This window comes from Rousettus aegyptiacus, unplaced genomic scaffold, assembly GCF_014176215.1.
Source record: "Rousettus aegyptiacus isolate mRouAeg1 unplaced genomic scaffold, mRouAeg1.p scaffold_m13_p_17, whole genome shotgun sequence".
In the NCBI taxonomy this organism is placed as follows: Eukaryota; Metazoa; Chordata; class Mammalia; order Chiroptera; family Pteropodidae; genus Rousettus; species Rousettus aegyptiacus.
The window spans coordinates 18,409,703-18,430,811 of NW_023416292.1; the positions used below are offsets into that span (position 1 = coordinate 18,409,703).

A 21,109-nucleotide genomic window follows, 5' to 3' on the forward strand; every position below is an offset into this window, starting at 1 on the left:
AGGGAGATGCAGAGAACTCGCTGGGATACATGCCAGCATTTCTCAGCGTCCCGGCTCCTGAAAAAACGTGGTTTATCTCACTTAAAAATTTTTCACTTGGGAGAAAAAAAAAAAAAAAGCCCTTTCAAATAGAATCATGAATCGTCAGTGTTCTCCTTTATTAAAAAAAAAAAAAAAACGTGATTCAGGGAAACAAAATTCAAGTGAGCACTGATGACCTCACCTGGGCATCGAAACACATGTATTGAGCTTTTTATATTTCTTTCATAAATGACAAAGGAACTATAATTCTCAAAAAATGAGGCCTTCCTGCCTATAACTGGATGCTGGTCATTGCACCTAACTTCATCTTGCAGGAATAAACAGACTTTCTTCGGGGTGAGAAATCCCTCACGTATGGGGCTACCTAGCACATCTGTTATGACTATGCAGGAGAGATCATATTTGCATGGAAATACATACACGAAGATGCAATTAGTAATGGTAAAGATAAGTATGAACATAGATGAACTATACTGGAGGGAGGTAAGAGAGTTAAATTCAGTCAAGTCAACACGGCACTTCTGTAAAGTCTCAAATAGGGGAGACCCATAATGAGGGAACAGCCCAGAATAGTATTAAACTCCGTCATACAGAACAGACAAAGCTAGAGGATTCTTGTTCAGTTCCCAGATAACGGCATCGGACTGCGCAGACCGATTACATCACGGAACAGTTGCTAGGTATAGTTCCCAAACCACTGAAAAGACACCGCGCATCAGTGATCATGGGTATTTAGTTTTAACCCTTGGTAGGAAGTGAGGAAGGGTGATTTTTCTCTTGCTCGGGAAATCAAAACACAAGCAAGCCAGACTTCCCAGAAGCAAAGCACAGACTCAAAAGCGTTACGCTGTTTCATAGACTCCCAGTTCAAACATCCCAGGAGAGAAATCTACCATTTCCCACCCTAGGAATTTTAAGATGTAAAATTCTCCATCCAAAAAAAAAAAAAAAAAAAAATCAAACTGACAACCGAATGGGGACATTAGAAAGCAAAGCACAGTAGGTCTAGATACGGGGCGACAGCGTCTGTTGTAAAATTTAACCCTTTGGAGACGTAAAGCACAGACGCCCACGTCAGGCACTGGGCGCTTCACTGCTGAGCCCAGCGGCCAGAGAACCGTCCCTGCGGCCGCCACAGACAGGACGCTCCTAACAGGGCCCTGGACTCTGAAAAGGAGCCCGTCGCCTCTAGCCAATTAAGGAGTGGCGTGGCCGGGCTGGGGCCGAGCCCCGCGGTCCTGGCCACGGGCACGGCCGTCCTTCCCGGTGCGGGGGGAGGAGGAGCAGAAGACAGGAGGCTGCAGGCTCCTCCAGGGCACAGGGGAGGCTCAGAGAGGTGGCGGGCTCCCCGACAAACGAAGTTCAAGGAAAAACGGTCTCACCGCCAGCAGCCGAGGCACAAACAGCCGATGCCCCATGCCCAGAAGTTCCAGCACGCGGCACGCGTACTCATTCACCAGCTTGCTCCTGTCGTCCCGCATGTCCTCGTCGCGCACGTCCTGGGACTTTCTGACAGGAGGGGCGAGCTTAGCAGCTGGGGCTGGGCAGGGCACCCCTTCTTCCATGAGCAGCAAGCAGGTCTCCAGAATGAGAAGGCTGGATCTCTTATCCACAGTCTTAAGCACCGCGATGGACGGGGAGCCAGGCTTGGGTCTCCCCAGGGGCACGCACGAGCCAGTCTGTGCGGGGGACTGGCAGCTACTGTCTCCGCAGGAAAGACATTTTGGCTAAATTATCCACGGTGCAAGAGCCCCAAAGTAAGACTGCGAAATGAAATCAAGTCCTGATCTAAAGAAAAAAGGGCAAAAGCAATCGAATGCAGGAAAATGGCCAAGAATGATGCAGGAGAGTTCAGATACATGTGTAAAAATGTACGAGCTGCTTAGAAGGGTCTGGCGTGTGTGTGTGTGTGCGCGCGCACGCTCCGTATCTGTGTGTGTGCGCGCGTGTGTCTGTGCGTGTGTCTGTGTGTCTGTGTGTGAGCAGACAGCGGCAGCCGTAGTCAGGAAGCCGGGGCAGTTGGGAAGCTGCAAGGAGAAAGGGATGAGCTCATTGCAATCCCCGATTCGTGACAAGCAGCGCTGCTGCTGCTGCTGCTGCCGCCGCCAACGCCGCCACTGCCTCTCGCGAATCAGTAATGAAGGGGTCGGAAGGGAGGGCGGGCAGAGGAGGAGGGAGGTGAATGAGCATGCAGAGTGCGTCTCGGGGGAGAATGCTGTAATAAGAAGCCAATGGCGAGCCACTGGACAGATGTGCCTCCCCTCCCAGTCCGCCTTCAATCAGCGTTAGTCTGACGGTTCATGCTGTTGGCTCCTAAACCCACAGCCAGATGACTAGCTTCTCCCAACACGCGATGCTCACAAAAAAAACCAGACGGCTGGCCAGCTAAAAGGCCGACCTGTACTCACACTTGCTTTCTAATAATAACAGATAAAAGTCTGCCTGCACGCTGTGTACATAGAGTGAGAGGCTCCAGTCCTTGCCGGATTACTGAAACCTCTCCTGAGCAGCTCTGGTTCAGGGCAAGATGATGGAGTATGAACAGAAGAGCAGGACCATGCGCCCAAGAAACGACACACCCTCGAGTTGAAGTGTTTATGCAATAACGATGACTTTTTGCAATGCCAGGATGTACAGAGGTATTTCGGCATTCTGGGAAAGCTAGCTATGATTAAAAGGGAGACTTCTATAGATACACGATATGATAAAACGTAAACACCTACAACATAATAATAATAAGTATACATTTAAGGAACTAGTAAAGTTGAGATTGTCAAAGCAAAAATAACTTTCTCAAGCCTTAGACCCTGATTAACAATTAAGAGTTCCAAACGTTGTTTTGATACTCTCTGGTCAAATTAATAACATAACTGAGAACTGCCCAGAGTTTACAAATTTTACAATCTTGGTATTAAAGTGTTAGATTGGTTTCCTTGATGTGAATAATGAGTTGTCGGCAAATGAAGGCAAGAGGACAAGGTCACCTTTGGGGACAGTTTCTTAACCTCAGCCTAGCGACTGACCAATAAGCACTGAGGACCTTGGGGCAGCGGTTCTGCACCTGGTCTGAGCACACCTGACCGGTTTCTCAGGAACCGGCTGGCCTGCGAGAGCCAGAGCAAGTTCCTTCTGAGTCCGTTTCCTGCTCTGACAAATAAAAGTCACAGACCCCTGCAGGTAACAGAAGATATTTATCAGCATACCTCTGTGATCTTGGCTAAAAATGTATGATTGATGATGGAATTGGGTTAAAGGGGAATACTGCCTTCCTTAACAGAATATCGTTTGATTTCTTTTTCTAAAACCTCAGAAAAACAAAACTTTTTTTGTTAAGCATTTTAAGCATTAATAAAATAGCTATATGTTGCTGTCAAGCCTTTATTTCTTCCTAAAACGATTTCTTTAAAAACTCTACAAAGTAAAGGTTTTAATGTAGAATAATCAAAAGCATGAAAATATGATATATGTATGTATGTGCGTGTGTGTGTGCGTGCATATGTATAAAATGCAAATCCATAAGTTTTAGAGGAAACGTCTGATAGGCTATGCAGGGTGGGGGCTGGTTCGGCTGGGAGGGAGAGACTGTAAGGAAGAGGGAGGAAGTTCTGGGCGTTTCACACCCAGCCCTACACACATACCTCACCCCTACACGCACACACACCTCACACACACCCCTACCTCAGCTCCCACACACACACTCCTACACACACACACTCCTAAACACACACACACCTCACCCCTACACACACGCACACAACCGCACACACTCTTACACTCACACCTCACCCCTACACACACACAGGGGGGTGGAAACAGCGCCATTTCCACCTTGTCTACAGCCTGGAGTCCTGCGGGAGACTTTGTTTGTCTGGAGGTGTGGACAGTACTGCCCCAGAGGCGTCCTGCTTAAGAGCAAGGGGACATTTTGACCCACAAAGGGAGGAAGAATTCAGTGACTCCTTTGCTTATAAGATTTTCTTTCCGGTTTTTTTAAAGGATAGGGGAGATGTTTTCATCTCGAAGAATACTAGCAGAGGCATTTATTTTTCCTTATGTCAACCAGAAACAAAGAATTTTTGGCCCAAAAGGATTCTGTAAAAAGAAGTAAAAACGAATCAAAAGACTTCGGGGACTCCTTCGGCAGCAGGGACCGTGGATCGGGAAGGAGGCTGAGACCACATGGCCCCGGCCCAAGGATGCCACGCAGGTCGCGAAGCGCTCCGTGCTGCAGACAGACCTTGGATACGTGTTTGCTCCGATGCTCACGGAAGAAATTAGAAGTATGTGTACTAGATAGTAAAGGTACCGATTAAGAAATTTTAATGCGCAAACCAAATTACCCTTAAAACAGGTACATGTAACAATGCCACGTAAAAGGCACGCAAATGAGTGGCCACGTATTTCAGTTTCCCCGACCTCTCCATCATGTTTCCCCTAAGATGCAGCATCCTAGAGGCGGTGAAGATGCGGGGCCGGCCTCAGGCTCCGAGCCGCCCCCGCGGCGATGGCAGCTGTAGTGAGGGGCGAACGAGGGCCTGGGGCCGTCCCGGGCCCGCAGAAGGCTTGGAGGAGGAGCAGGAGAAACGGGGACCGCGCTGGCCACGCCCGCCAGCCCCTGGACCAAGCCCCCGCGCCCGAGGGGGCAGAGCTGGCGCCAGCGGGGATGGAGCCGCCTGCGTGACACCTGGCGTCGGAGCGCCCCGCCCCCCGCCCCGCCCTGGGCACGGTGCACAGGGCCCGGCCGCAGCTCCGCACTACGCACGAGGCACGCAGAAACGCTAGCAGGGGCCTATGCTTTAATTTTAAATTGGTCGGATTAAAATTATGACATAGAATCGAAACTACTTCTTGAACCTCTCAAGCTAGGTCAGCATTTGACCTTTTATTTTCATGTGTGTGTGTGTTTTGTCATTATTGTTAAAAACACCGCGGTGCTGTATTCATCGGAAAAAGAAGTGAATTGCCTCTACCTTCCTCCTCTGATTTATCGCCAGTTCCCTATTAAATTTGCCATCTCTGGCATCTTCGTGTTGCACAGAACACCACGTGCAGTTGAACTGCTGTCCCTGAAAAACAATATTTTCAGTGGAGGAATTGTATCGGTCAGCCGAGGGATTAGCAAGTGAATCTGTTTTCACAAAATGAGTATGTCAAGATGGGGACGTTCATTTTTCTTGAACAGACAAGCCCGTGTTCTGAATTAGAGATGGCAATAGGTTGTGCAGACACACACACACGTACACACACACACCAGCCCTCCGCCCCCCCCTTCCCACCCCCCACGTACGGTTTCAAACAGATTCGACAGAATTTCCAGAGCAGCAGTGAGTGCTCAGGCGACTTTTCCTCTGCTCTCCCCAGAGGTGGTCAGCCCCGCTCCATGCCCCTTACAAGTTCAGCGCGTGAACGCGTCAGGATTGCCACGGGCTGTCTTGCAGACTGATAGTAACGGGCAAACAAGCATATACGGGTCTCCCCTGCCTGGCGGGCTCCTTTACCCGTCTCATACTCAGATTGGTTCCAAGCTTGGCTTAACAAAGCAGCCTAAACATCACAAACTCTAGATAAGCATTTAAGTGCCTGTAAGTATCAGTAATACTACTTACCATTCACTTAGTGCTTACAAGGGCCATGAACTAAGCCAAGCCCTTACAGCGTGCACGACTGCATTTAACCTGAACGACCAATTATGCCCATTTTACACAGGAGGTAACTAAGCTGACAAAAGCTACGTGACTTGCCCAAGATCATGTGGCTTGTAAGCAGTAACTGTAAGCATAGTTTTTTGGATAACTACCCGTCTGATATATGTGGTTTAAATCTAATCTGAGTTATTGAACCCATGAAGGAGGTAGAGTTAAGCCACACCTGGAAGCTAATCCAGTTTGTCCAGTGGAAATACCCGGCTTTATGCTGTCATGTCACTATGAATATTCTGAGGGACTAATGTGTCTTGGGCTCTAAAAGAAATGACGAAAACAAAAACAAGGCAAAAACTTATGCTCGCACCTGTGCCCTGGTGGTCCGTCCACACCCCTCTCATTTATCGCTGTGGAACTACCCAGTCATGAGATCAGCCTCTCTCTCTCTCTCTCTCTCCCCACCCAGAACTCCCTACCGGACATAGGATAGGCGTGTTACATGCAACTCAGTCTCAGCACGTCCAAAGTCACCATTCCTTCCCTAGCAGCTCCTCTTCTTACATCTCCTACCCTGGCTAATGGCATCCTCATCTACCCACTTACCCCAGCAGACGCCTGGGTATCATCCGAGAGTCCTTTACCTCTCTCCGACCCGAACCCATCATTCAAGTCTGGTTGATTCAACTTCCACACCCTGTCTCCAACTATCTCTGCTTCTCCACGCCCATCTCAATTTGAGATCGGCCCTCAGAATGATATGCCGGGGCCTTCAACACTCAAGTCGCTTGAAGCTCCCTGCACGCGACAGGTAGCTGCATGGTTCCAGACCTTTGCTCTGGCTTTCTTCTTTTTTTGAGCTGCACTACCCCCCTAAATTCACTTACCTTTTCCTAATCTGTCAAAACTCAGCTCTGAATTCCTCCCTGCAGGAACCACCCCCTGTATCCCAGGGCTGCATGCAGGAACCACTCCCACGGTCCCAGGGTTGGGGTCCACGGCCCCCCTGCTTGCTCTCTTCCCACCCGTGCTGTCTCTCACAGCACTGGGAGGCTTACTCTTTAAGGAGTCGCGTTAATTTGGCGATAGGTATCACGTATCATCCTGCTTTCTGTTCTAAAAATGGAGCAGAGGCAGTCAGTCACTTGACACATAGTGACTACCCTGTAACTGCCTGTTGAAAAGGTTCAGCATTCAAAATAGAGAAACATGATTATTATCCATGGAATAGATAAGCATTGCTCTGATTAGAGATGTTGGTGCTTTAATATTTCTGAGACTTTAAAATTGCCCTTCCTCTTTCTGGAATGTTTTTCTCCATCAATTTTCCTTCAAAAAATTTAACGGTCCTTCGAAATGTCACTGTAGAAGGAACAAAAGCTGAGACGTCAACGAGACCTGAATTTAAAACCTAGATTTGATGTCCAGTAGCTGTGTGACTTCGGGAAAGTTAACCTCTTTGAGTCTCATTTTTCATTAAGAAAATGAGGTTTAAAACAGTAATCTGATGAAGCTGCTAATGCTATTAACACCTGTGACATTTCTAGCTCGGTAAACTGGGATGAGAGCAGAGCTAGTGACTGATGGGTAAAGCCCCAGGACTAGATGAAGGATGGATGGAGTTAGCAAAATGTTGCAGAGGCTCCACGGGCCATGAGGAATATGGGTCTGAAGCCAACGGGTGGGTTTAGGAATCCCTGGCAGCCACAGGCAAGATAAAATATGGAAGCGAAGGAAGCAAACTGGAGAAAATATAAAGCCATGAAGAGTATGTCTTGATGTTCTTCAATGATCCCAGATGCAACTTAATAACTAGTCGTATAATTATATTGTTAATAATCTACCTCCCCCGACAACGTGCTCCTTAAGGGAAGGTACTGCATTTGCTTGGCTTACCAATATGTCCCCACCCCCGTACAGTGACTACGTAGAGAAGCAGCTCAGGAAAGAATGACTGAGTTGATCGATGACTAAATCTCAAATAATACTCATCAATGGGCTTTCTTAGCACTTGCTTAAAATTTGGTGACCTAAATAAATAGTAGCGTGAGAATACGAATTCCTAACACAAATACGCCAAGGTGGGGTAAGGACGAAGACCTCGCGAGTCCTGTGGTGGGCCAGACACGTGCTACCCACTGCCGTGCCCGGTCCATTAAAACCATTGCTAAAATACATGGTTTGCTCGTATTTTTCAAAATCCATCTCTACAACATTCTTCATTTCTCGCCTTCCCTCAGGCTTCCAAATTCAACTTATCTACAAGTCCCGTCGGCCCTATCTACAAAATCATCTTGAATTTGTCTCTTCCCATCTCTGCTGTCACTACCTTGGTCCAAGCGCGCTACCCTCATGTCCTGTTTGTCCTACTGAAATGACGTCTTATCTTCGTCCCCATGCTTCCATCACCTCTTCACAGTCTACACTGCACATACCAGAATTCCTGAATCAAAGTCTTCGAACCACAAATCAGATCAAATCTCCTCCTGCTCACCGATCACACGGGGCCCCGCCGTACTCAGCCGCCGAGGCGCCCTGCCGATCTGACGCCCGCCTGGCCTCTCCCTCGCTCCTCCCTTCCACAGCTCCCTCGTCGTGCTCCCGCCGCGCCCGCCTCCTGCCTGTCTGAACGCACAAAGCCTGGTCCTCCTCGGGGCCTGTGCACTTGCTGTCGCAACCCATCTCTGCATGGCGGGCTCCACGGCACCACTCGGCTCCACTGCCGTTCTGCTCACAGAGACTCTGTCTGTCCATCTCATCTGACGGATGGCAGTAACACAGTAGATTCCCTTGTATTGCTTCTTTCACGGCATTTATCGCTATGTGAAATTGTTTACTTCTTATATAGTCTCTCTCTCTCCAATGAAAAAATATCAGGACAAGGCTCACAGGGGAAAGGAGAGAGAGAGCTGTGAAAATCTTTATCGACAAATTCTTAGAGAAAACGTAAAATAAAATAAGATCCCTGTCTCAGCTTCTTCCATTTGCGCATTTATTCATTCATTTTTACTTTAAACGATTATTATTTTACTGGGCCTTTTAAATATCTCTTTTCTTTAGCAACCAGAAGTCAATGAAAGTGACCCCTTGACATCTACAGATTCAATATTTATTGCTTCCGCTCCCCCTGAGGGACCCCGCAAGGTCACAACACAGCGACTTGTGGGTCTGCTAAGGAATAAATTCAGTTACTCCTAGGTAGCGGAGGGTGAGTAAGCTTAGCTTATAGTCTTTTTCTTCTCAGTTATTATTTGTTCCGATGGCAAAGCAGTCATTTTATCTCAGTTTTATAAACTAAATTTTAAAAGTCATAGTGGCATTAAAAACTTAAAAATTTTAAGAACATATTAGTCTACATTCTTCATGAATGTCAAGATTTTTTTTTTCCCTCTGACTCTATGTCTATACACATTAAAGAAACAGACTATGCTCCAGCTAAACTGGTCTACCTGGTTAACTGCAGTAACGCTATGCTTCAAAAAAGGCTGCTGTTAATCTACAACCGTCATAAAGACTGGCCACAGCAAAAGGCAGAAACCATTTTCAGCATGCAAGTAGCTGAGTCATTGTGGTTTTGGGTAAAGAAGAGAGAGGCTTCTATATTTAAAAACAAAGATATGATAATATTGGGTTTTAAAGTGTCCTGCAAGCTTTGGATAACATATGCTATGCAACTGTCAACTTCTTTAGGAAGGAGAAGGAAATTAACAACACAAAACCACCAGAAACAGCCCTCAGACCTAGCGGGGAGAGAGAAAGAAAGAAAGCTGGGGCAGAGAGCGGGAGAGGAAACACTCAGTTCTCTACGGACACACCATGAGCGCTAGGTGGGACACGCGACTAGCACATAACGGGGTCTCTGTCCTCACTGGCATCATAGACTTTATGGCGGACAAGACACGCCATCGGGACAATCAGGGGGTCCACATAACAGGGTAATAATGTGCCTGGTAGGTGCATCTGAGGCCGGATTGCAATGAAAAGGAGATGCCAGAGGATGGGCTCACATGGGACACACACAGGTAAGTAACACAATGAACACGACTCTTTAGAAAGACCGATCTGCTAGCAGAGGACAGGGAAGTTTCGGAGAGGAAGAAACTGAAGACAGACAAGTCATAAAGCTCTCGAAGTAAGCCAAATGTGACAAAACGAGAGCCTGGACCTGTGTGGTTGCCATGGAAACAGCCAGGCTTGAATCTGAGAAGCACCACGAAGGAAAAACAGTTCTCCGTTATCTTTGTATAACTTTCCAAGTACATGCGGCTTATCATGTCCTCCTTTATATAACTCATCGATACAAACTGCCAGAGATAATCTTCTTTCCCTCGCCGGGCCCGGGCACACCGCAGAGGAAATGCGAGCCCTGATGTATGCACACAGCGGCTCTCTCGGAGTCGCTGACTCTGAGGCACAAAGTTTGGTTAAAAGATCAATTGGTTTGGTTACTTTCTCTGAAAGTCTAATTGCTAATGGAGTTCAAACCACAGTCCACTAAGCTGAACCGAGCAGAGGCCGACCTGGTGGTATTATTCAACTGCCCAGAAACAACCCGGTTATCCCTAAATGAGCAATAGGTAAGGTCTAGTAAGCTGCCTTCTCTACCAAAACCACTCTATATGCGGCACCTTTCCTTAGACTGGAAGAGAACATGACAGGGAAGACTTTAAGAGGCTGAGAATGAGAGATTGAAAAACGAAAAGCGGAGAACATCGATGACTCTCAGCATCCATCATCCGGCACACCCGAATGTTCCCAAGTCCCCCGACAGCATCTGCGAGACGCAGCCCAGTTTGCCCCACCCCACCCCCCACCTTGTCGCAGCCTCCTTAAAGACGCCTTTGTTATTTCTCCCCTGGGCTGTTCTACAGGTCTCCTGACTAGTCACCACGTTCATGGCCAGTCTCTCCACATTTCAGTCTCTCTCTCACTGTCTTCGAAAACTAGCTTCCTGAAATACCGCATCCGATCACGTGACTGTTCGGAGTTACCCTCTGGCCCACAGGTTCAAAGGCTGGCACACCGCCCTACCCACCGGTCACCCCTCCGACGGTCCCTATCCTGCCTTTCCAATCACAGCTGCCACCTTGGCACCTCGTGTGCGATATTCTCACAGAGCCTCCCCAACATGCTGTATTTCACGATGATTTTCGTCCTCACATATGCTGTTCTCGCTGCCTAAAATATCATCCCTTGTCTTTTCTCGCTAATTTTTCAAGACTCAAATGTCATTTTCTCTTTCGAATCATCTCTGTCGTTACCTCCCTCCTTCGCCTTTGTGTCCTGGCCCGCTTGTTCATGACCACACAGTAACGACTCTTCTATGGAAATCATCTGCACACCTGTCTGTTTCCCCGCCTCTCTGTGAACACCTGGAGATGACCTGTAACATGCTCAACGTTGCCCCTTTCTCTACCAACGGTTCCCACTCACCGTGGCTACCGGCCATTTACACAGATATTGAGTAAATGAATACATGACTGATGTTCAAATGAAATGAGTGATAAACAGAATTAAATATGGGCTCAATTTTTATAAAGGCATTTTTTAAACTTGGGGATGGTAAGTGTGTTTCTTTTTTATTTAATGTCTACATTAGAAGAAGAAAGGTCAAAATGAAAGGAAGTGCAATGTTTATAGGTTCCTAAGAGAAAAAAATTACTGACACATAGAAGTGTCAAGCCATAAGAAAATAAACAAAACTCAGTGCTATTTGGCAGGATGCTAGCAGCTAGTGGTTCCCCCAGAAACAAGTAATTTCAGCTCAGGGAGTGGGGGCTCTCGCCATCAGACGTGCCGGTTCTCTGGCAGTGGATTTATGGACAGACCCACATACTTGGCAGGATGGACAGAAATGGAAGTCCAGAAGTTCCCGTTTTCGTTTGAATTTTAATATGTAGAATATATTGGGGAGGGGAGTACTAAATAAAATTTAATTTTCCATTCCACATGGAAACAAAATATAAGTGTCAATGGAAGTAGTAACTTATTTGGCTATAAGTAATAAGTACTGCAAAATCAAACCATTAAAGTTCTCAAAGGTTTCTAAACAATGCCAACATGCACCCAAACTAATATTAACATAAAATATACCTTTAAAAATCCATCTGATTGACAAGTTTATTTGCCCAAGAGAGCGGATGCTCAGAATTTACCAATAACACGGAAACCGCTGTGGTAAATGGGGGACATTTCCATGTGTCTCCCCTGCACGCCATTACATTTAGAGAAGATAAAAACAACAAGTAAGTGGGTAAGATGTCTGAAATGGAATTAGTTGGGCTAGATAAACTAATTACCCCAAGAATTAAGTTCCGGCTCCCATTTGCTTCATATTTACGTATACAGTTGACCTCTGAACAACACGGCTTTGAACTGCAGAGGTCCGCTTACTCGTGGATTTTTTTCAATAAATACATAGAGTAGGTAAACGTATTTTCTCTTCTTTATTATTTTCTTAACACTTCTTTTCTCTAGGCGACTAGTTATTAAATTTGGGGGGAGTCAAAAGTTATTTGAGGCTTTTTGGCAGTTTTTAAGCTGGACTTGAAGAATGTGTAGATTTAGAAAGGCTGAGAGGCCATTCCCACGCAGAAAGCGGACCAGCCCACAGCACGTGTGGCGAATCTTTGTCTCCTTCTGGCATAAAGCGGGTAGAGGTACGTGATGAGGTTAGAACCGTCCACATAAATGCGTGTGGAGGGTTTTTGGGACCAGATGGTGTTATCTGAACTCGGTTTTCTATCTTTAGGAGTCAGTACATTTCTATTAAAAATAGGAAAAAAGGAATGGAAAAAGTATCCGAGGCTGTCCTTAACACTGATCATTTTGATTGAGGGAAAATTTAATCAGGGCATGATTATTTAAATTAAAATTTTTTAATTTGGGAAACATAGGGCTTCTGTATTAAAAGGAAAGGAATTTTCGGCATACATAGTTTCGGTGAAAAGATCTGTATTTACTGTTCAAACAATTAACAAATATCCATCAAAAGAAGCAAGGCTTAGTATTGCTTCTTTTTCTCCAACATTACACTCAAAAACGGAGCATAGATATTTAGGGAAAAATCAAAAGAACCTTAAATACTGCTTTAGATGAGATGCCATCGACTCAAATACAACAGCTGGAAAAAGGATGGGGTTAATCCCTTGGCCCTTTGCTACTCTGTGTGTCAATCCGGGAAGTGGGGGTGCTTGCTGAACATGGAGAAATGCACCTGCTAGTCTGGGGCGATACGAAGTAAGCTTCAGACTAAATGCTGTAAGACCTAAAGTCTAACTGGAGAAAGCAGGACATACACCTGTGAAACGTTTAAGTAAATGAAAGACAGACAGTACATTAGCTTCAAAGTGAAGGATACACTTTATAATTGCAGTAGATGCTCATTTGAGGCAGAAAGGGTCAGGAGTCACCCTTCAAAAGCCAGAACACAGGAGATAGGAAGGCTCTGCATAAACAGAAATGGTGGCATGATGATGTGACATACGAGGTTTTCAGGACACAGTGCTAGAGTTTAGCATAGAGACTTCTGACGGGAGAATGAAACACGACGTAGAGACATGCGGATCGCGGTCTGTGCAAATGGCGCCCCCTGAAGGTATGCTGCACGCTCAGTGCCTTCCCCACGAGCGAGCAATGATAGCGAAACATATCGAAGGCCTCCAACCCTTTTAAGCAGGGTGGCTGAAAACACAAAATTGGAACTTGAGCTAGGACAAAATTTAGGAATTACTTTCTTTGGAAAGTGAATTTATGCAATGCGAAAATGCAGAAGGCCCAAAGATGTATCCGAGGCTAAAAGCTGAGACGAGGAGCCCACTGAAGGGCTGCACGGAGAAGGGGGCGTGAAGGACGCGGAACTGTGGCCGAGCAGAACGGCGCCCACCTGCAGAACGCCCGTCGCCCCGATCGGTCTGACCAGAGCTATGACGGGATGGGAGCTAAGTCGCAAACTTCTTTTCTCACCTTCGATCTTACGCTATTTCTCTCAGCAGCTTCTAATATTAAAACACGAGATTTAACATGCCACTTTGTTCTGTTGTTGAAATTTAGTACCCATGTGACTATTCTTCCATTTCCTCCAGTTATTAAAATTTTCAACTTGTAAAATTAAATGCATTATGAAAAGTGTACTCTTTAATAGATATAGGGCTATTTAGGTGACCTCTTTCTTCCTGAGTAAGCTTTGGCTGCCTGTGTTTTTCCAAGGATTTGTCCATTTCATCTAAGTTTTCAAATTCAGTGTCATAAAGGTGTTTATAATATTCTTATTATCCTTTTCAGTGTTTAGAATTTATAATTATGTCTTTTTTTTCTCATTTGTTATTGTAATTACTGTCTTCTCTATTTTTTTCTGGTCCATCTGCTTTGAAGTCTTTATTAGGTGCATAAATGTGTTTTCTATGGCATCTACTTTTTTCCTGCTTCTTTTACCCTATTTTTATGGTTTTATTTTCTTTCTGGTCCCCTAGCTATAACTCTTCATTTTGTTATTTTAGTGATTGCTTTAGAGTTGCTTTGACCTGTAACAAACTGCCTTCAAGTGACATGCACATCATATACAGTATGAGTGCCTTACAATGGTAAATTACCATTTCTCCCCTACTGGCTTTTATTCTATCATTGTCAAACATTTCTCTTATACGTATGTTACAAACCCCTCAATGCACTGTTATTATTTTTGTTTAAACGGTGAATTATCTTTCAGAGATATTTAAGCAACAAGAAAAGTCACACAGTTATCCACATGGTTCCCATTTCGGAGCTCTGCATGCCTCTGCATAGAGCAGATTCCTGCTCCTTCCCTTCTGGAGGATTTTCTTCAATATTGCTAGTAATTCATCTTCTGAAAGAATTCAAAACATGAATTCTATTACTTTAATCATGTTGTCCCACTGCCTTGTTGCTTGCACTGTTTCTAAGGAGAAATCTGCTGTGACACTTATCTTCGTCCCTTTGTAGACAGTGTGTCTCTTTGGCTCCCTTACATTTTTTTCTCTTTATTGCTGGTTTTGAGCAATTTGGTTCTGACATGCTCTGGTGTAGTTAGTTTTCTTCATGTTTCTTTTGCTTGGCAGTATTGGCAGCATGGCTGTCTGCGACAACGTCAAAGGTAGACCATGCGTGCGTCTATGACACCTGTTGTACTAGAGAAGGTGACTGAAAAGCAGCCTATACCCTACACTGATCAGGTGCAGTGATTTGAGGCCTAGAGGCTGGAAAATCTAACTCACCGCCAAACAGAAGAATACCTAAGTTCTATATTTTTCTGTAGGTATCGTTCATTATGACATCTCAACCAAAATATAGACCCAGCCAAGAAGCAAAGACCAAATTAAGGATGTTGCCTCCCTACCCAAGCTTATGGCTGACCCTGGGTAACCATTATCAAAAGAGAGGTAGAGAATGGGCCACTGAAAATACACAAATACTATAAAGAAGACTTAAGAATTATGTCTAGAAGAAATCTGTCTATATGTTTACTCACAACAAACTGTAAGCAAAAAACCAAAAACCTACAAAAATATTGAGGAAATTAATTCCCGAAAGAAATTAAAAGCATGGCATTGAAAAAAAGTCTATATTTATTTGACCACTAAAACAACTCTGAGGCTCTAAATCTCCACAAATAAAAAGCGAGCTTTGCAAACTGTACCACTTCCAAGGAGGGTGTACTAGCTAGCACTAACTTTCGACGCCGCCACGGAGGACAAGGGGTAATGGTGCAGCTTCTAGAGGTCAGAAGCCAGGCGCAGCCAGACGGGCTAACCTAGAAAGCTCTGCTGCTGGGGCGGGGCTCCTGCAGATCCCTGCTCACCGACCTGAGGTGCGCTCCCTCCTTCCCGCTTCCAAACGAGAACTTTGATTACGTTTGCCCTTGTCTCACCACCTCTGTGCCCTGGACGAGAGGTGAGCAGACACCTTCTCACCATACTGCGAGGAACCATCGCAGACCTGACTCAGGACTGTGCGCCATCCAGAGAGACCTGCGCCTCTGAGCAGATGAGGTAACTGACCGAGGTCTTCGAATGCCTCCCGCGGGAGGGAGGGAGAGTCTATATGTAGAAATAAAGGTGATCACAGGTACTGAATGGCCAGGGGCGCTAACTATGGCAGACTGCTAACTGTTCTCTAAAACACTGCCCCCTTCTTCCACAGACAGAAGAATTTCAGAAGGGCACAGGGCAGCTGCTCCACACCCTGCATTTCCTCGTTCCCTTGTAGCTAAGTGTGGCCATGAACAAGTTCTGTCAATGGAATGTGAGCACAAGTAATAGATTCAACTTCCTCACTATTTACTTAAAAGGAAATTGCTTGTCTTCTCCTTTAGCTTAAAATTTCCCTCTTCCTCTGAATTGGAACTTGGATGTGACACTGATCTAATTTTAACCATGTACATGGGGACAACGTCCTAGGAGATGCTGAAGCAAAAACATCTATGGAGCCTAAGTCCCTGAGTGACCTCACGGGGCAGAGCCGCCTGCCTTTCGGGGCCAGTCCTCCCCTTGTGGATTGGCACGTGTGAGAGAAATACACTGTCTTATTTAAACCACTTTATTTTTTTATGGGTTCTCTTTCATGCACTCTTTCTCTTTTTAAATAGCAGCTTAGATTACACCCTAATTAATCAAGGTTACACTCGCCACGAATAAAAGATTTTGTTTTTGATTCATCTGGTTTTGCCCACACCAAATTTCCTTAGTTGAAGAAAAACAATGAAGGAGAAAAAAAAAAAAAAGAGCAAGTCTATGAGGTTTTTGATTATTATATTTCCAGTTAAAGGAGCATATTTCGACCTTTTATCAACCTGCATAAAGCAAATATCAAATAAATTTTTATATGCTTCAATTGAATTTCCTCTGACTGGTTATACTATTGTGATAATATCAATCGATTCCCACAGTGAGTCATCAACCCTGTCAGCATTTTAATGAACAAAATTAGTCTATTTCATGCTGAAAAGCAATACCGGCAACTCTTGCAGATAAAAAGGGTCATAAAAACTTATTGGGAAGTGACATCCTCTGACAAAACCCTCCTGATAACATCGCCCTGACGCACAGTGACTGCTTGGAGTAAAACGGAGTTGGAGTCGGGTATTAAACAGGATCCAGGGCTGACTTCGCACATCTTAAGGCTGTGAAAGAAGGAAGAGACAGGCAAAACTCGGGAATCAGATGTTATTCTAGCTAGTCGAGTGCAGAGAATATTTTAATTTCATGATCATTCGCAATAGCGGGTTGGCTGTTATTGGCCTAAATGCAGTTATCTGTTGACACAGTGATGGCTCCCAGCTGCTTCTGTCCTTTTCAATCGCTGGCATTTAAAATTGGACGACCATCTCTGAACGTGCAGGTAATGGGGTTTAGAACACATCACCCCAAAATATGGCACCTGGGCGTGTTTAATCTTTTAAGCTGAAGGAGAAAATGGGAGAAGCAGGAAGGTTTCCTGACCTTCCCCAGCCTTCTACCCCCGGCCCCACAAGCAGGTAATAAGACTCTCGCGTGAAAGGCGCCTTCCCTATACCTGGAGGGAAGAAACACCCTTATCTCCAAGACAGGGGGATGCTGAGCACACACGCACAGGCCTCACGACGTGCCCCCCAGCTCGTCACATTTAGCTCATCCCTGTCCTATCACATTTCTGCACGACTGTCCGCCCTTCATCAAACCTAGCATGAAAAGACTCAAGTTTGACCAGTTATTCCGGTCTTCATTTCCTTTTGAAGGCTCCCATGACATGTAAAACACATTAAATTTTTATGCTTTCCTCCTGTGAATCTGTCTTTGTCAGTTTAATTCTCTGAGCTGCAGGAAACCCGAAAGAGTTAAGGAAAGCGTCTTCCTCCCCTAACAGACTTCCAAGAACTTGGATTTTAAAGCTTTCTTTTCATTCATAGTATGATATCAACATGGATTTGTGACATGGAAGTTGATTTCACTACAATTTAAAGGTCTCCTGCTACACAAGGTCAAAGAGCACAGAATTTTGAGTGAGAGCTACTGGGACTGAGGGCCAAATGGGAATTATCATCTCTTTCTCACAGGATAACTGTGAGGGTTACACACACACACACACCCCCACACCCGTAATTAGTGGTTAAGGACTTTGCTTCTATAGTAAGATAGGTTCAGTTCTGAGTCTGGTGTGTCATTTAAACTGAATGACTGTAGCCAAGTTACTTAACTTCTCAAAGCCTTTGTTTCCTTATCTGTAAAATGCGGATATTGATTCACACCTACTTTTATAGGATTACCGTTAAAACTAAAGGCCATACATTATGCTAAGTGAAATAACCCTGTTATAAAAGGACAAATACTGTATTATTCTACTCATATGAGGTAATGAAAGTAGATTCATAGAAACAGAAGGCAGAAGGATGGCAGTAGGGGCCGGGGGCGGGGGGCGGAGGGAAAATGGGGCGTAACTGCCTCATGGGCTCAGGTTAGAACTGGGAAGATGAAAAAGCCCCACAGAAGGACAGTGGTGACGACGGCACAACGACGCGGATGTACTTAACGTGGCCGAGCCACAGGCTTAGAGATGAGCAACATGGTGAATTTTATGTTGTGCGTATTTTACTATAATAACAACAAAAGAGAAAATTTAAAGGTCATGAAGATTAGTTGAAAAGTGCTTAGCACAGCAGCAGGTACATGTTAGGTGACAGGTGTATTGTTATTAATTTGATTTATGAACTATTCTGAAATGCATCTGAGAGCTCCTCACAAATGGTAGCGGCTATACGATTATGTAATTATTGGCGATAGTTGTCATTTTTTTAATGAATCCAACATGTTCCTTGGGCATGTGGAAATACCGGGTAAGAATAACGGCAGAACAGAGGGTGTGCACTGTACACGCCCCTCACACTCATGCGCACAGTACAGCTCACTAATTTAGAACCAACGGGTTGTTCATATCCAAGGATGGCACTAAAGGGCCTTTTAAATGGTATTGAAAATAATTGGCTAGCATTATTTTAACTGTAACAGATTGAATACTCTTTTGCTTCTTATTTTATTATACTGCTCCGCAAACTCCCTTTTGTAAGAGAGGCAAAGACAGACTTCAGCCAAGCATTTTAGCAATACATATGCTAATCACAAGACAATTCTTAACTCTTCATGAAAGGACTGTGAAGGCGGCGGGCGGCATTCGGTGTGGTATGTCGTATTCGTGCACACACGCGCATACGCATACACACACAGCGCGGACTGACAGGTGGCAAGACAGAAGTTAACGGCCTTAAAAACTGTATCTTCCTGTCCTCTATCTTATAAATCAGGAAATTAAGTGTTAGAAAAATCAGATAATGTGATCAAAATCCTGCAGTGAATGGGGGCAGGAATGTAATGACAGCCCTCAGAGCCCTGTCCCAGCCCCCCTCAACCTCTGCCATGCGGGGGCCGGGCCTGCCTGGGCCCCCTCCTTGTGCCTCTCCGCACAAGGTCACCTGGCCTCAAACGCCATGCCCCGGGTTTCGTCACCACCTTCGGAAACTCTTTCCTGCTTTTCCCAGAATATATCCGGCGCCCCGCCTCGGCGCCCACAAAGCCCCCTTTTGAAGCCCCAGGGCGGTCGCAGGGAAGGGTAACTGTCCCCCAGGGGGCTCGGGACCACTTGAGGACACAGACTGCCGTCTCTGCATGCTCCCACGCCCGGCCCGGCGCCTCTCAGGACCAGGCGCTCACTGGGTGCTGTGTGAGTGAACTGAGCAACCATCACGGCCGTCCCCAGAGGGGCACAGAAAGGCTTGGCTCAAGGACCTGGGTGGGGAGGTGCCTCGCGACGAGGCAGAGCGGAGCCTCACTGCAGACGGGATGGCAGAGGACGGCGAAGGTGGAGAGAGGAAGAAAAGCCTGAATGAGAGTGCGAACGGTACTTCAGTTTCTCACAAAAACAGGACACGGAGGACACTGGGCTCTGTTGGTCTCATCTCTGCCGGGTGACCTCGTATTTCCTATTGTACGTTCAGTTCAAATTAGTTACTGACGACTTGGAACACGGCGTGTTCAGTCAACTCTCCGTCCTCCCTGGCATTCAGGATTGTGTCATGATCAATAGATAACGAAAAACCACGTCAACAAATATAATGTTATGTGCACTGTACACGCCCCTCACACTCATGCGCACAGTACAGCTCACTAATTTAGAACCACACACGACACTATGATGTCATACACTGCTTTCTGATATTGATCTCTAATCCATAAAATGCGTTCTTTCTGGAACTTTAAAACTTTGACATTCCTTAAGTATCTTGCACTAGTCAGAAGTACATTTGCGTCTACTGGTTATTTTAGCATTTACTAGATAGCACCCTAAAACTCGCATCATCAAACTGAAAATACACGAGTTAAAGGCATTCACATGAAAATTAAACACTGAAATTAAACACTCGAACAGCAGATCATGTGGGAAGGGAAAACCAATATGAAAGAATATACCGGTCACAGGATTTGATGCGCTAGACTGAGCCTGTTTCCAAAAAGCGGGGTTCTGCTGCCACCTACAGGGCGACGGGCGTTCCTTCATGGAAGTCACAGAACCAGCCGAATGTGCAAAAATCCTTACAAATCCAGAAACGCACAGAAACGTAACAATGAAAACAGATAACCCAATTAAAAACCGGACAAAAGATACAAATGGGTGTTTCTCAAAAAAATGATACGAACGACCGAAGAGCACAGGAAAGGATGCTCAAAGTCCTGTTGGTATGGGAGGGATTCCTGCCCCAGGCTCACGGAGACCGTCCATGATTACGGCTGGATTGAGAGGGAGGAAAGGGGTGACGAGGGTAAAGAGGTAAGCTTGGCCAGGTCCTGTGGGCTACACTAAAACGTGTGACGTTTATCCCAAGAACAATGGGAGGCCACTGCAGGGCACACATAAGACACAAAATGAGCTTCGGGTAAAAGGGAGAAAAACATTTTGTCATTTACTTCTAATCACTGTGCGAAAGGAAAGAGCCTATTCTGACAGAAAATTTTCTACCAATACGAAGTGGCTAAGATTAATTCTGACTGACCATCTCCAATCCATTACGATGTACTATACTGTGACTACTGAACAGTTCATATGATACATGAATTGGCTTTGGGGGACTACACCTAACCTACCCAGTGAACCCCGTCAACATCATAAATGACTGGATGATGCTACCAACTTTATAGAATCATCTTTCCGCTCAATAACATTGTAGCTACCTGGAAGACTATTTGTAAGCCCAAAGAAAGTCGCTCCCATTAAGAAAGTAGGTGTCTTTAAACCATCCTGAGCAACACACATAAACCTCTGTCTACACTGTTTAAAAGTATTACAAATCCAGTTTTGTCATTAGTAAGCCAAAAGACTGGGGCTTGCCTGGGCTCCCTCAATTATCAACTGGGGGAGGGGGGAGAATTAGATGGCCTTTCTCTGGC

The 21,109-nt window shown here is 45.5% G+C and overlaps 1 protein-coding gene across 9 annotated transcripts in view; it reads right to left on the reverse strand.

Moving 5' to 3' along the window:
• Positions 1-21,109, reverse strand: part of RABGAP1L (RAB GTPase activating protein 1 like) — a 376,617-nt gene that overhangs the window by 97,114 nt on the left and 258,394 nt on the right. Inside the window, exon 1 of one of the 9 annotated variants that reach the window (XM_016154398.2) lies at positions 1,425-2,137. The exons of the other annotated variants lie outside the window; for them this stretch is intronic. Within the exon in view, the coding sequence (XP_016009884.1) occupies positions 1,425-1,607 (183 nt within the window). The 5' untranslated portion in view covers positions 1,608-2,137. Of the gene's footprint in view, positions 1-1,424; positions 2,138-21,109 lie in introns of those variants that run through there. 9 annotated transcript variants of the gene reach the window in all.